Genomic DNA, 14596 nt, shown 5'->3' on the forward strand with positions numbered 1-14596 from the left:
ATCATGAACATGAACTGCACACAATGACAGCTGTGTAAAAAACATAGAATGAGTAGAACAATAGACATAAGCAACACATGCAAAAAAATAAAACCATCATTGTGGGATTCAAAAGCGCAATAACAACAACAGATGATGGTTCATGTCACTTCATAATGTAATATATAGAATAGCAGTAATAAAATATGATTGATGGGAAAAGAAGCTGCCGTTAGCTTCGTAGTCCTAGATACCGGTTTTTATTCATATTAACAGAGACTCAAAGTTGAATCAGAACCCATTTAAATTAACTACAGGATACTGTATGAACCTCTACATGGTTCTGAAATTACACTGTAATAATAATAATAATGATGATGAAAACTAATCTGCTTTACTTTCAAAAATGAAAGTATCCTCATTTCCCATAACCTTGTGACTGTTTTGAAACCACAGGTAATAAATAAACAGGTAATAAAACTGATACTGAAAAGCACAGTTCCCAACTGACACACCAAAAACAGAAGAGGTAAAGATTAAAGGAAAGCATGCGTCTCTTCATGTGACAGAAAGTAGCAATGAAAAAACAAAAAAACTTTTTGTTTCACTTTTAAGTAATGCCCTTCAGCTTTAATGTGTTAGACCTAATTGAAGCTCTACCAGTCAGAGCATTTGGCAGTGAGACAGGCTATGCCCAGAAACTGAGATTGGAATTTCCTCTGTCACATTAATTATTATAGAGACAACAGCCCACAAACATGAAGAAATTAACTGTCCTACATACTAAAGAGAGGTCCTCCTCCACCATTTGACAGTAACACACACACAACACACACACTTTATCTCAGGGACTGACCGTGTTGTTCAACAAGACTTTGTTGGGACTTTGCAAGAAGGTCATATTACTGTTGTTATTTAGCAATTTACCATTATTTCACATCAGGGCAACAGCCTGAAGTTCAGCACACATTTGAGTTGTGCAAAATGAAGAACCGGTGTTGTTACATCACACTGATCAATTTTGTAGTAAAAAAAGAAAAAGATAATGTCTGTCTTAAAACTCAAATATATTTTTAGTTATTCAAAAGATTTGGATTCAACAGCCTGCTTATCTGCCAGTGTATTTAAAAAGGTCTAATATACAACATTCTGCCTTAAAAGATTATAAGTAGTATTTAGTTAGTGGACTTCATGTGCATTTGCAGAAGTGATGAAATTCATGTGGTTTCTTGAATGCATCTTGAAGCTGCTCCTCTAATGGAGCTTTTCCATTACAAAGTTCTAGCACAACTCGGCTCAACTCAACTCGTTTTGTATTTGCTTTTTCAATAGGGATAGTACCTGTGACCTGGGTTTTTTTTTTTTAGTTCCAAGCGAGCTGAGCTGATACTAAAATGTGATGTCAACAGACTGCCGGACACTGATTGGTCAGAGAGTGTCGTCACTGGAAGAGTCATGAATGTGACATCCCAAATGAGAACCAAACCAAATAAAAACACTTAAAAATTCCACAACATGCGTTTATCTCCAATGGTTAGCAATGAAATTTCTAAAATCTCAATATTTAACAGAGGAGTCTGGTGTATTTGGGGACAGCACTGCCAAAAGCATCAATCAATATCTTAATTCATATATTATATGAAATTACTATTTTCACTGTGAACTGGTAAAATACACATGATAGCTAACTGATAGCCATCATGATCACTTAGGTTTGGTCTGACAAACAAGTTCAACTGCAGTGACCAATGATGCTAATGGTATTACATTTAACCTTTAAAGTTAGCCCAAAATTTCACCCAATTTGTTACCTTTGAATGAGTCTGAATCAGTTTGGATTGATGTTAATTTTGTCTATTTTGTTTTAAGCGCATGATAGTTATTTCAGTGTAGTTTTAGTCAATGGAAACCGCTGACATGTTTTTGTCAAGTTACTTTGAACATATAAAGTTTTACGAGTGAAGCAAAAAACATGTTAAACATTCTGTTTTTGTCTTAAACTCTCAGATTAGTTTTGAGTGGGCTTAAGAGCACATTTCCCAAAATAAGCATCAGTTTGAGCATCAGTTCTCACAGAAAGGAAACACTCAAAAGTGACTGTGCTTTTAACGAAAGATATTTCCCCAAGAAGAAAAAAAAAGTAGAAAGAAATGTGGTCTTGGAGGTAAGAATGCATGTAATGAAAATGTCTTAAAATGGTTAACTGATTGTGTAAATGATAAACATGATATATATAAAATAATGTAAATGTAACACATACTACATATGCATACATAAAAAACAAAAGTGTGTGTCTGGTAGAAAGTCTGACGATCACTGTTGCTAAAGCCTACTTGATGTTTAAATATAGATATCATGTTAGTGTCCTGTAGCTAGAGTTTGTTATACGTTTCTGCACAGAGGTTGGTGTGAACAGACAGGTTCCCTGGTAATGACCAATATTAAGTTCTTCTTAAGGCTTCAAGAAAAGTCTGTGTAATTATACAGTTCCTGGAATGTGTGTTTGTGTATCTGGGTCACTTTTTCTAAAGTGGCCTGTTCACCTCTTCAGTCGAAAGAACAGAACTGTTTGTCCTTGGCCAGACAAAAAACTCCTGACAAATTATAGGCATTTAAAAGACTGACCGTGTTTCAGTTACATTATACATTGCATTAAGGGTAACACACAGTCAAACCAATCAATAATATTTAAATAAGGAATTTAAATTTTGTTTGGGGCCAAAATAGCTCAGGTACCTTATTTAAAAAGTAAGTTTTTTAGTTTTGTACAGTTTAAGGAAAGCTGTGCTTTAATCTCTGATGCTGATTCAATTTTATTCTCTCATTTAGATGCTGTGCTTTTATTTTGGAAGCCATCCGCTGTCCCATATGGCCACACAGCAAATAAATGACACGTGTGTATGTATAGTATCTGAATAAGGGAAGAATTTGAAAATAATGCTAATAGATGCAACAACTCAACAAAATGATATTGCAAGAGAAGACAACAAAAACAGCTGAAGCGCCATCAATCACATTTGAAATGATTTGAAATGACTGCAGGACAGAACACATTCCTCAAAGGAAAGAAAACAACTAATTTCTGCTTGATTAACAGAATCAGTGACATCGAGCTGATTGGTTTTGATTGGTGAAGCTTGCGGGATGTGGATGTTACCTGGAGACAGGCCAGCAGCCAGTCACAGGCCAGAGCCTGAGGAACCTTTTCTAAACTACATACTGGAGACTCATCTATCTGTAACACAGAGGAACCAGCGTATAACAGGGTGCACACACAAGTGACGCGTGTTACATTAGTGGAATTTATATTCAGATAAAAGAAAAAGACTAAATCTAGTTCTTTTCCTTTTTTTTTAGTGTTTGTGCACCACAAGCATGCATCAGCAGAGATGGAATGAAATTACTGACAATAAATCAATAATATTTGGAGAGGAAAACAAAAAAAAAAAATTTCTTTAAAAAATAGTAATGGTCAAGAAAAACAGATGAAAAATAGCACAAAATGTTTTGAGGAATCAGTTTGATTTAGCGTCAGTCTGCTTAAGTATCATGCCATATGTAAATCCAAACTTAAAATGTCTACAATTGAGTGAATTTACAGTACCTGTGCAATATGGTCTGCGAGATATGAAGTTAAACCAAGTGTATGAGGAAGATTAGCATCATTCTGAACCTTGTGACTCTCTTATTATACATTAAAACCAGTTATTTTAAACAAATGCTTATGCAGGCACGTTACCAGCACTTCCACACATGCATAGTTGTCATCTCTATGTCCACAGCTAAAAACTTACCTAGCTGATAACAGTGCAAGTTTTATGATGTCAGCAGTCAACATTGAGTGCAAATGCAGAGCGTGATGCGAGCTGGCAGCCCCTAGCTTTGCCTCAGAGCAGTGCTAACTGCTATGGTATGGTAGAACATGTACTACCCAGGAGAACTAAGCAACATAAATGTGTTATGATCCTCTTTTTGCCTTTGCCATAGTTAAGTTTGTCTAGGTGAAAGTGTGAGGAGGAGGATTGGTCAGTAATTGTACCTGGGAACCTCCAGCGATGGGGATGATACAAGTGAGGAGATTTCCGACCACTGTTTCCAAAGGCACAGTCAGGCCATCTACGTAGATGGTGTAGACCAGACCCAGACAGTTCTGTTCAACAAGAAGCAATGAAGATGTCAACAAAGTCTAGAAATAATGTCTAGAAGTCTAGAAACAATGTAATGGAGTGTAAATATTGTTTTGTGCATCATACCCTGAACACCTCGGTGTAATCCAGTCGGGACACCAGCACCAGACTCTTCGGGGCAAAGACCTTCGCTGACTGGACGACAGACAGCTCATCATCTACCTCATCTGCCTCACTGGTCTCAGCCTTCTGCAGCTGAACACAGAACAGGGATGGATGCAATCAAAGCTGAGAAGAACATCAAATCATAAAACCAGGGTTCATATAGAAAACACAGAAAAAGTATGCAAGTTGTACACAACAGAAAATACACACCAGACACAATAAAGACCCAGGTTTAGTTTGGGACTGCAAATAGTTATTATTTTCATCATCAATTCATTGAAATATTGATTGACAGATCAAGCATTTGACTGCTTGGTCTTCAAAATGTCAGGAAACCGTGCAAAATATTTGATGTTATTTCCCAAACCCACAACAAAAACATACTCATGCGTCTGGTATTGTCCAGAAAAAAAATAAATCTCAACCTAACAAGTATGAAAATAGTAGGCAATTAACTTAGAATTCAGCTACTAATTGATTTATTTTTTGCAGCCCTAGTTCAATCATGAGCATGAGTCTTATGCTCTTGTGTTCCAATAACAACAACAGACAACATTAATATTGTAAGTCAGGAGTTTTAAATTTAAATTAAACAATAGACATGAGCACCACATACATTTAAATTTAATTTATTTAGACTCAGTGTTAACAGGCTAGCAAATGGTGTGCACCTGTCGGCACTGCAGATGCAAATAAATACACCTCCTAAAGCTGCTGCTTTAGCGATATATCTGTTGCATTTCTTATCCAAACACCACCAATGTCAACGCTGTACACACCTGCCAATTTTGAAGCCTGTCCAAAAAAACACTGCTGGACAATTGATTAATAGATGTGATTAACTAGTTAATTTAATGTGAATGAGCACATGGGTAGTATTCAAGTGGATAAGTTAAGCCGTGTTTCCACTGGCTTAACTTGTGGAACAGTTCAGTTCGGTACAGTACAGTACTTTTTTTGCGTTCCATCCTTTGGTACCCCTCCCTTGGGGTACCAGAGTAAAATGGTACGGTATGATCACGATGGCTCCACCCATGACAACCAGTTGAATGGGCAACAGAAAATCACAAAATAAACATTACACTTATTGTGGATTAGCATACAAAAAAATCTATCGACGTAGCAGTCCACTAGATGAGGTGTCAAATGTCCACTCTCACTCGAGCTGTTCTGTAAGTATATCGCAAAATATATACGATTTTGCAAATCCCGGGTATTTTTGTTTCTGTTTCAGTATTTTCTGTTATACTGCCCGGTTTATCATGATACCACCCTGAGAAAATAGTTTGGTACCCAACCCGGTACCTCACTTCCTACAGTGAGGGCTCATAATGGTGGCACATTATGATGTGCTATCTTTTAAATGTGTCAAGTAAATGGTCTGTATTTTTATACACCCATTCACTCACACTTTTATTTATTTATTTATTCATTTATATTGAAAATGTAAAAACAAAACAGACAAAGAAAACATGCAGATGGACATTCCACCGCATTGGTACACAAACTCTATCAATTTACATGTTCAGGAGTGGGAGGAAGTATAAACTTATTTATTCCCATCCAGTGGCGGCCGGTGACTTTTTAATCCCAGTCATGTACCAATAGGTAATTTTAGCGCATTCATGGAGTCGTCCGTTCTCATTCGTTTATATTCTATTTTTTTGTCCGGCTTATTGTCCTTGTAGTTGCTATCATAAACTGTAAAAGCAGGGAGGTGGTCACTGATATCACTGATTAATAGTCCGCTTATTGTGTTGTTTCCAATGTCATTAGTGAAAATGTTATCTATTAACGTGGCACAGTGAGGTGTTATTCTGCTGGGTCTAGTGATTTTTGGATAAAGGCTCATGCTATACATTGTATTCATGAACTCATCTGTCATTTTGTGATTGGTAGGGTTTATGAGGTCGATATTGAAATCCCCACAAACTTGACTCCTTCTTGAAAATGTATTTTCCATCCAGTTGTTGAATACTTCAAAACTCGACCCAGGTGCTCTATATATATATATATATATATATATATATATATATATATATATATATATATATATACACACAACTGATAATAACTTTTTCTTTTATTCTTTGTGAATTTCTACTGATATGCATTCAAGCACATTATCAACAACACCTGACATACCATCCACCACCTTAAAGTTCAAAGTTTTATGAACATATATGGCTTACCCCTCCACCACCCTTGTTAAGTCTATTTATGTAATTGCTTTCATATCGATCCAGTTCAAACTCCATACCTTTGTCACTTTTAATCCAGGTTTCTGTCCAGTGACAACTTGATCTACCAGTTTGGGCTTTTTTTCCCCTCAGCCAAATCACATTACTCTCTAGTCCGCTTCATGCCCAAACCAGAGAGCGATCATCCAATCATAGCAAACTATGGGCAGTGCCATGGATTTTTTTTCTCATTCCCCACCCTGCTTGAGTGTAGCGGGAAGACACGGCTTAAAATGAAAAAAAAAATGAGGCAGTTGATCCCTAAAAAGAACTCCACCTCCATTATATGAAACTGGTTTGGCTTTTCCCCATATGATAAGGCACAAACAACAGTTATTTGCAAGGTTTTCACAGACAAGGTTCGCTCGTTGTGACAGGACACCAATAAAGCATTGTGTCATTGTTTCCTGCATTAATGACAGGTCATAGGTGCCCAGGACATGATATAGCTGATGTCTCTCTCACCTGCGGATTGTCCAGGCCCTCCCAAAAGGTGAAGCAGGCACAGTAGTGACGCTCTGAGTTGATGTCCGTCAAAACCGCTACAAAGAAGGAGGTGGGCTGCCGCTCAGGAACCAGCTGCCAACGGCTGGGCTGACAGAACTAGAGAGAAGGAAAGCAGAGGTGGAAGGAGCAGGTGAGAGGGTGGAGGCGGTAGCAGAGGCGACAGAGGGAGACAATGGACATGGGTTGGAATCAGATGGAAATGGGAAGAAATGGCAGAAAAAAACCAACAGAGCAATATTAACTCACATTTATGACATATTAGGGTCACATGTTTAAACAGTGATTCATTCAGGGCTGTATATTAATGCAACTAAACAAGTTCTGACAATGTTCTGTCTGCTTGAATCATATTGCAACACCACTGAATGAATACAAATACTGACTGAACACAAAGAAACATTTCTTCTCTGCAATCACACTGTTTGTCAGTGTCAAACATTCACTGGTAAAACAAGAAATGTTAATGGAGCAATCAAAACTGTAAGTGCTGACCACACTGAGCAAACAGAAAGTCAATATTAGCAGAGTTTAATGGCATTTACTGTGTTATGGTGATTCACTTGGTTGCTTCATTGATTTGATGACTCTGAAGTTGATCTTTATCCATGTGTTAACATGTTTCTCTTGTGTCCTTACAACGATTCACATCACTAAAGTAGCATATGGTCAAATCCAGAAAACTGGTCTGTTTTGCAAATTGTGTTCCATTCTCTCTCTTCTCTAACCCTAACCCTTTGCGCAGAGTTAACAAAAGAGATCAGCTCATCTGATGCATCTGTGGCAGACGTTATGCCCTTAACTGCAGCACTAAAGCATCGTCTACACAAAGAGGTTGAGATGGACCCCGGACTAAAAACAATGAAAAGTGCACTCTTAAGAGTCAGTCAACACATGTTTACTTCATTACAACTGTACTTGATCCTCATCATAAAGATCATTAGGTAGAACTTTATTGTCATTGTACAACATACAACGAAATTAAGGTGCAGCTCCAACAAGTGTTGGACTTGTTGTTGGACTTGTTTATCCCCCCCCCATTACTTGGGTGTGGGGATAAAGCAGCGCATAGGGAAATGATCCAGGCTGCATTTGATATGGAGAACCTGCTTGGAGACGGAGAAGCGTACAGTGCAGGAGCGGAGCACAACGCAGGAGTGGGAGGAGCCACAGTGCAGGAGTGGTGCGCAAAAAACAAAAAGGCTCCTCTGTCTGCAGATGAGGGGCATGCACCCTCCTTGTCTGATATGTTCGATGAGATCCTCCAAAATATTTTCATAGATTCTTAATTGATTTATTCTTTAAAGCATGAATATTAATCTATACATCTATCCATATATATAATTGCAATGCCTTGTGCAATGCCTTGTGCCTTTAGTGAGGTAAGTACACACAGTCCCAGCCAACAACAACATTTTATTAAAAAAAACAACAACTATGGTACAGAATTGATTATAATAATTTCTTTCAGTGTTCAGTGTTTCCTGATTTTCGGTTTTGAGTTTCAACAATTTTCATTTTGGTGCATCTCTAATAGACTGCATGACCATGTCTTTCACAACTGGAATGGTAACTCAGAGAGACTGTGCAGTACATTATTGCTCTGCTCTGTTCACACAAGAGTTGGTCCGAACTCATTGACAGCCAGTTACCGGCTACAAGCTAGGGGTACACCAAGGTGTATCAGCGCAGTACTAAAGGTTCCCAACTATGGTTCAGAACCAGGAACTGGTGGAGATAACACAAGCATCTTGGTTGCATTACCAAAGCTGAGAAAATAAACATAAATAAACATACAAGTCTAATACCATGGCTCTGGCTAGCTTTATTGGTTGAGAGCAGCATCAGTTTGATGCTTCAAAGATTATTAGATTGAATGGCCAAAATGAAACCACAACAAAAAAACATGCCACTGTTTTATTGTCCTCTAATTTTTTACCACTGACGTAAATACGTCCGATAATAGTAGCCAGCGTAGATGTCAAGGAGGTAGCAGCCTATTCAACCTCCTGTTAGGAAGTCAATGGTCATCGTGGTGGAAGTTGGCATGTTTGCCAATGTAAAATAACACATTTTAAAGCCAATGTTGGTCGATATCAATATTGTCCCACTAATACCACTTAAGAGTGGACACCAGTGTGATTGACAGCTGGTATCATCCTATAGGAGCCTGGTTGCAGGTGACTGTGAATTTCCGGTTGCAAAACCTCAACATAGTGCCAGTCAAATTGCCAACATCGAGGCTTGAGTTTAGATTCTTAAGGATGATTCGAGTAGATGAGAGGAGGAGGAGAACTGTGAGAGGGCAGCAATGCGCCTCTCATATACAGCCAGCTAAAAACTATTAGAAGAAGTAGAAGTCACCTGCCAAGTTTGAACCAATGGACTTGGACTCGAGATTAAGAAATGTGACTAAGGACTTTTAACTGTGGAGGGCAGTATTACACCTCTCAGTTCACAGCCAGCCGCAAATTATTAGAAGAAGGAAGGAGAAGCCACTACCATTTGCCACTTGGAACTAATATCACAGCATGGTACTGCACAAAAGTGGAACAGAAGGCTTTGCAGTACGTTGTGAAGACTGCACAAAACATCAATGGTGTACAGCTGCCTGCAGTGGAGGACATCTACTTGTCTAAATGTCAGGGCCTCCAAGATTATTGGACTCTAATGCTGCACGTCATCTCTTTGAACTGCTTACCTCTGGCAGACATTACAGGTTTTTACACTCACACGACACAAGGATGGTGAGAAGCTTCTTTCCCATAGCTGTCAAACAACGGAAGTGAACCTGACTGTTGAAATGACCAAGGTTTCAAACTACATAGAGAACCATGGAAATGTTTTCATAGTTGTTCTACATCATTTTGCTAAGGCCCTAACACTTAGACACACATCAACTGATATCAAGTGACACTGAAAAAAAAAAAACACCTCTCATCTAGGTCAGCATGTGATTAATGTTTCCAATTATATATCTTGTAATACTAACAGTTGTGCCACGGCCAAAACCACTAGTCTGGCACAGGAAATAAATTCCTTGACCTGACAGTGTTAAGTGTCTTGTTGTAGCTACTGAGCTACACAGGAACATATGTATGTGTGTGTGTGTGTGTGTGTGTGTGTGTGTGCGTGTGTTGACTTACCAGCTCAATGCCTTGTGGGAATGGGCTGTCCTCCCAGTCTTTCTCAGGAAACCGCTGGAGAATGCGACCTTGACCTTCACCTTCGACTGTGGAGACAGAGGGACACATACAGTTCATTCTGTTTTTCATTCACATTATTTGTTGACTGATTAATTCCACTAACAAGCAGAGGTGTAAACAAATGGATTCATATTTCATGTTTGTTTTCCAGAATGATTCTTAATTGATTCAAAGATACTGAGATATCAGTATTATTTCAAAGATCTGTACCATTGCAGCATAGTAGAAAACAAAGGCTTCATTTTTATGATTACAAGGGAGCCATAGTATGTCATCCCCTCACATAACTTTTATTCACTTCCTTTGTGTAGCTGCTAAAGCATGTTTATATCTTCTTTGATATAAGCAGACATCTATTGTTACAAATATAAACATTTACATATCCAGGGAAGTGTGTTGTGCTGCTGTCTGTCTGTTGTCTGTTAAACAGTAGTGGGATGTGTTAAAGGGCCTGTTTGCTGGTTAATGAGGCCATATCCACTGTTGGCCTGGGTCTGTTTCTTCACAGCAGCACTGTGTGACATGACAAAGGCCGGCTTATGTAACCAACCACTGCATTTCGCTAAGAGAATAGAATATATTTTCCCAATACAAATACTTTCAATCCAACATAAAGCGCGACAAAACAAAAAAACATGATCCATGCCAATATAAAGAAGATCTTAATTTGGACTTTGATATAATCTGGATTTCAAGTACTACAATTTTGCCCTTAAGAAGACAACACAGCATATGTGTCTTTACCAAAGCAACAAATATAGAAGCACAGACACACAGAGACAATATAAATAACAGAAAGTAGACCAGCTCCCAAAACACACAGATAAAGTTTAGATGCAGTTGCCATGGTTACTATTAGTTGGCAGCAGCTTGGGGTTAGTGGGAGGAAGTAATGTGTAGTCATGCTACAAAGCTACAACCACAACACTGTTTTTCTTCCCCCTCTGACAGGACGACACACTGGGGGCATGGCTAAATCAATCAATACATTTTGTGTAATTCACTATAGGTATTCAATATAGTAAATATAATGATTATCAATGTAACAACCTTTAAAACTGGGAAAAAATTGTTCACATGCCACAAATGTTTATCCAACTGTGGTTTCATGGTGTGTACATAGAAGATTTCCATTTATCTTTGGTGGTTGTGTGCATTCATTGTAGGTCATAAAACGACATGGACATGCAAATATTGTACGTTTACACAACAAGGCTGTGAAGTTATTAATAGTAATGTAATGGTTTAAAAATAAAAACACTATTCTGATAAAAAAAGGACTTTGTTGTGACACTTAAGAATATGACTTGGCCCTCGTCTGTACACTGTGATGAGTCATGTGGTACAGTACACTGAGGCTGCTGCATGCTGGGACATGATGTCACATCCCAACTATTTACTCAGAGAGAGCAGAGAATGTGTCACCTGGTATGGCCATAAGTTATGTAGGTGTGTGTGTGTGTCTGTCTCTCTCTCTCTCTCTCTGTCTGTCTCACTCACACACACACACACAGAGGCACCATCTGCCAGCAGTCAAGCAGGGTGGGGTTTATTCCGCAACAAGTTAAAGCAGGACATCCTGCAGCTGAGAGAGGACTGTATGAATGAGCCCGCTGGGAGTGACACGCAGGCCTCCGGACCACAGACACTACACACACACAGAAGAACACACCACCTCTCAAATTTGGTTTCTTGTACACTTTTCCCCTTAAAAGCATTTAACCAAACCTTACTGTACTACAGAGGCCCAGTAGACAGTGTTGAGAGAAAGATGCTAAATCTGTGTCTCCTCCTAAGATTTTCATTCTTATTAAGGCATCCAGATGGGTAAAACTGGCAAAACTGCAGTGTAAGGCAGCATATTGATGTGCAACGCATTTTCTGTCACACCTCTTTCATACCCATCCACACACTGCTGGCACAGCCGTCAAGAGCAAGGTGGGGTTAAGTGTCTTGACCAAGACTAGTAGACTAGCAAAGCAGGGAGTCAAACCCACAACCTTCCATTTGAAAGACCACTTGCCCAACCACTAAACCACCGTCACCCCCCCTCACATCACAATTATCCTGACCAAAATAATTGCTCTTCACATTGTAATACTGTAAAAAAGTCTTTAAATGGCTCAATGAATGAATCACATTACATGAATCGTTGTTTTCGTTTCATATCGGAAATGGACAGAACCATATGACCATACTCTGCCTTTATCTGGTTCAAATTTGCGAGGAAAGGTTACAAAAAATATGTAATTATGTTGTTGTATGTCAGAAGAAAACACCAGTCCCATGTTTTGAAGGTGGAGCTTTCACTAGAGGGCCAAAGGGAATGACAGTGATTTATAATATTATTGTAATAACAGCAATAAATCTACTTCAAACCCTGACACTGGCTCCAAAACACACTCAAATGACAAGAAAAAAAAATAGTGGTATGGTGCTTCGCAGATAAGATTCATATTATTATTGAAATAATAATAATAGATAAGATTCTTAAATAAGATAAAATATATATTCATGAAATAAATGTTAAGGTGTAGAATTTAAGGCTCCCTCCTCTGGTACTTCAAAATAAATAGCTACAACTGAATTTTACTAAGCTTGTCAGGGTTTACTGACACGATATACGAATGACTTTCCTATTCACAATAAACCATTCATACAGTATATTGTTTTCATTCATTTATCTTACACATGAGGGTCGTGGGGGCCATTGGAACCAATCCCAACTGACATAGGGTGAAAGGCGGAGTCACACCTGGGACAGATTGCCAGTTCATTGCAGGGTCAACACACAGATACAAATTTCCATTGTACAGTTTGACCCTCGACGTGGGCAGGGCCGTTATAGCACAGTTGCACGAAACTACCGCGACACAAACATACAAACTAGTCTTTTCAGAGTACTGAATCATTAGAATCAGTTTATTAAAAAGATTTGTTCACCAAATATTTATATTTATCATAGAGTACATCTGGCATGACCAGAGCACAGTCTCTGTCTGAATAAGTCACGGGTTGTGATTCGGCTGACAATTGCTGGCTTTCGGCAGTACTACCACTAAATACACCAGAAGCCACGTTTTATTATTGGCTAAGCTCGTATGGAACCTCACTAGAGAACGTATCGGAAAAAGCACCAGGTACTATCCGTAAAGGAAAAGCAAGTAAACAAGTTGAGTTGAGCCGAGCTAAAACTGGATAATGGAAAAGTGCAGCAAGTCCAGTATAATGTCTGTGTACAAATACAGTAGGTTCTTTGGAATGTAAACAAAACTTGACTTCACAAAAGCAGCAATTACTCAGAGAAATGACAAGGTGCAGGGTGAGCTAGTGGCTGTGCCGTGGTAACGACAATTTAGAACCACTGCAACACCATTTTATAAATGTTTTAGTTACAGAAAAGGAAACTAGAGACAAAAATGCCAGCATTTGTACTTGAGTCACTGTTCATAAAGCTTTTTAGCTACACTGCTGTAAAACATGCAGTTTTATCTCTGCTGTGATTGTAATCAGGCTGAGTCCAACCAGAGACGAGACAATGTACAACGAAATTCTCACTTCACTATGAAACTGTGGTGGGACAAATTTTAAAATATAACAACATGACGGTTATGAATCGCAAACAGTGACATGGATATGCTGCGCTAAGTTAAAGCATCTGCTACTCATAGTCCATGTGTTTTATAACTTATGCTTTACTGTTTTGTACTCATTTAGCGTTAGCCAATGAAAAATAAATTCTTGGTCCACACATAAAGCAGGAAAATGTGTTAACAATTAAGACAAAGGCTGCAACTAAGAATTAATTTCATAATCTATTAATCTGTGGATTATTTTCTCGATTAATCAAGTACTTGTTTGGTCCATAAAATATCAGAAAATGGTGAAAATGTTGATTGGCATTTCAAAAACCCCTACATGATGATGTTTATAAAAAATTTTAGATACTTTATTAATCCCCTTGGGGAAATTATTCTCTGCATTTTGACCCATCCTAGAATTAGGAGCAGTGGGCTGCCACACTGAGTAGTGCCCGGGGAGCATTGGGGGTTGGGTACCTTGCTCAGGGGTACCCCAGCCATTTTGGCCGGGTGGGGATTTGAACCGGCGGCCCTCCGGTTACACGTCAAGTTCCCTTTCCACTTGGCCACGGGCTGCTAAATGTCTTGTTTTGTCCACAAACCGAAATGACTCAGTTTTCATGATTTCTTTGTTGTGTTTGGCACAAAGAAACCAGAAAATATTCACATTTAAGAAGTTTAAGAAAACTTAAGTCAAACCAATTATTTGATTATCATAATAGTTGCCCATTATTATTGCAATCAATTGATCGATTAATAAAATAAATGCTGCAGCCCTAATTAAGACATATTTA

At 38.5% G+C, this 14596-nt stretch overlaps 1 protein-coding gene across 5 annotated transcripts in view; it reads right to left on the reverse strand.

Moving 5' to 3' along the window:
• sbf1 (SET binding factor 1) overlaps positions 1 to 14596 on the reverse strand; it is a 65843-nt gene that overhangs the window by 31864 nt on the left and 19383 nt on the right. For 3 of the 5 annotated variants that reach the window (XM_044020574.1, XM_044020575.1, XM_044020572.1), the window contains exons 2-6: positions 10162 to 10247; positions 6977 to 7114; positions 4233 to 4361; positions 4019 to 4129; positions 3137 to 3214 (exon numbers count right to left, since the gene is read on the reverse strand). In XM_044020574.1, coding sequence (XP_043876509.1) covers positions 3137 to 3214; positions 4019 to 4129; positions 4233 to 4361; positions 6977 to 7114; positions 10162 to 10247 — 542 coding nt within the window. The remainder of the gene's footprint in view (positions 1 to 3136; positions 3215 to 4018; positions 4130 to 4232; positions 4362 to 6976; positions 7115 to 10161; positions 10248 to 14596) is intronic. The other 2 variants (XM_044020577.1, XM_044020576.1) reach the window with 1 other exon arrangement.

Source organism: Solea senegalensis, linkage group LG3 (assembly GCF_019176455.1).
Source record: "Solea senegalensis isolate Sse05_10M linkage group LG3, IFAPA_SoseM_1, whole genome shotgun sequence".
Classification (NCBI taxonomy): Eukaryota; Metazoa; Chordata; class Actinopteri; order Pleuronectiformes; family Soleidae; genus Solea; species Solea senegalensis.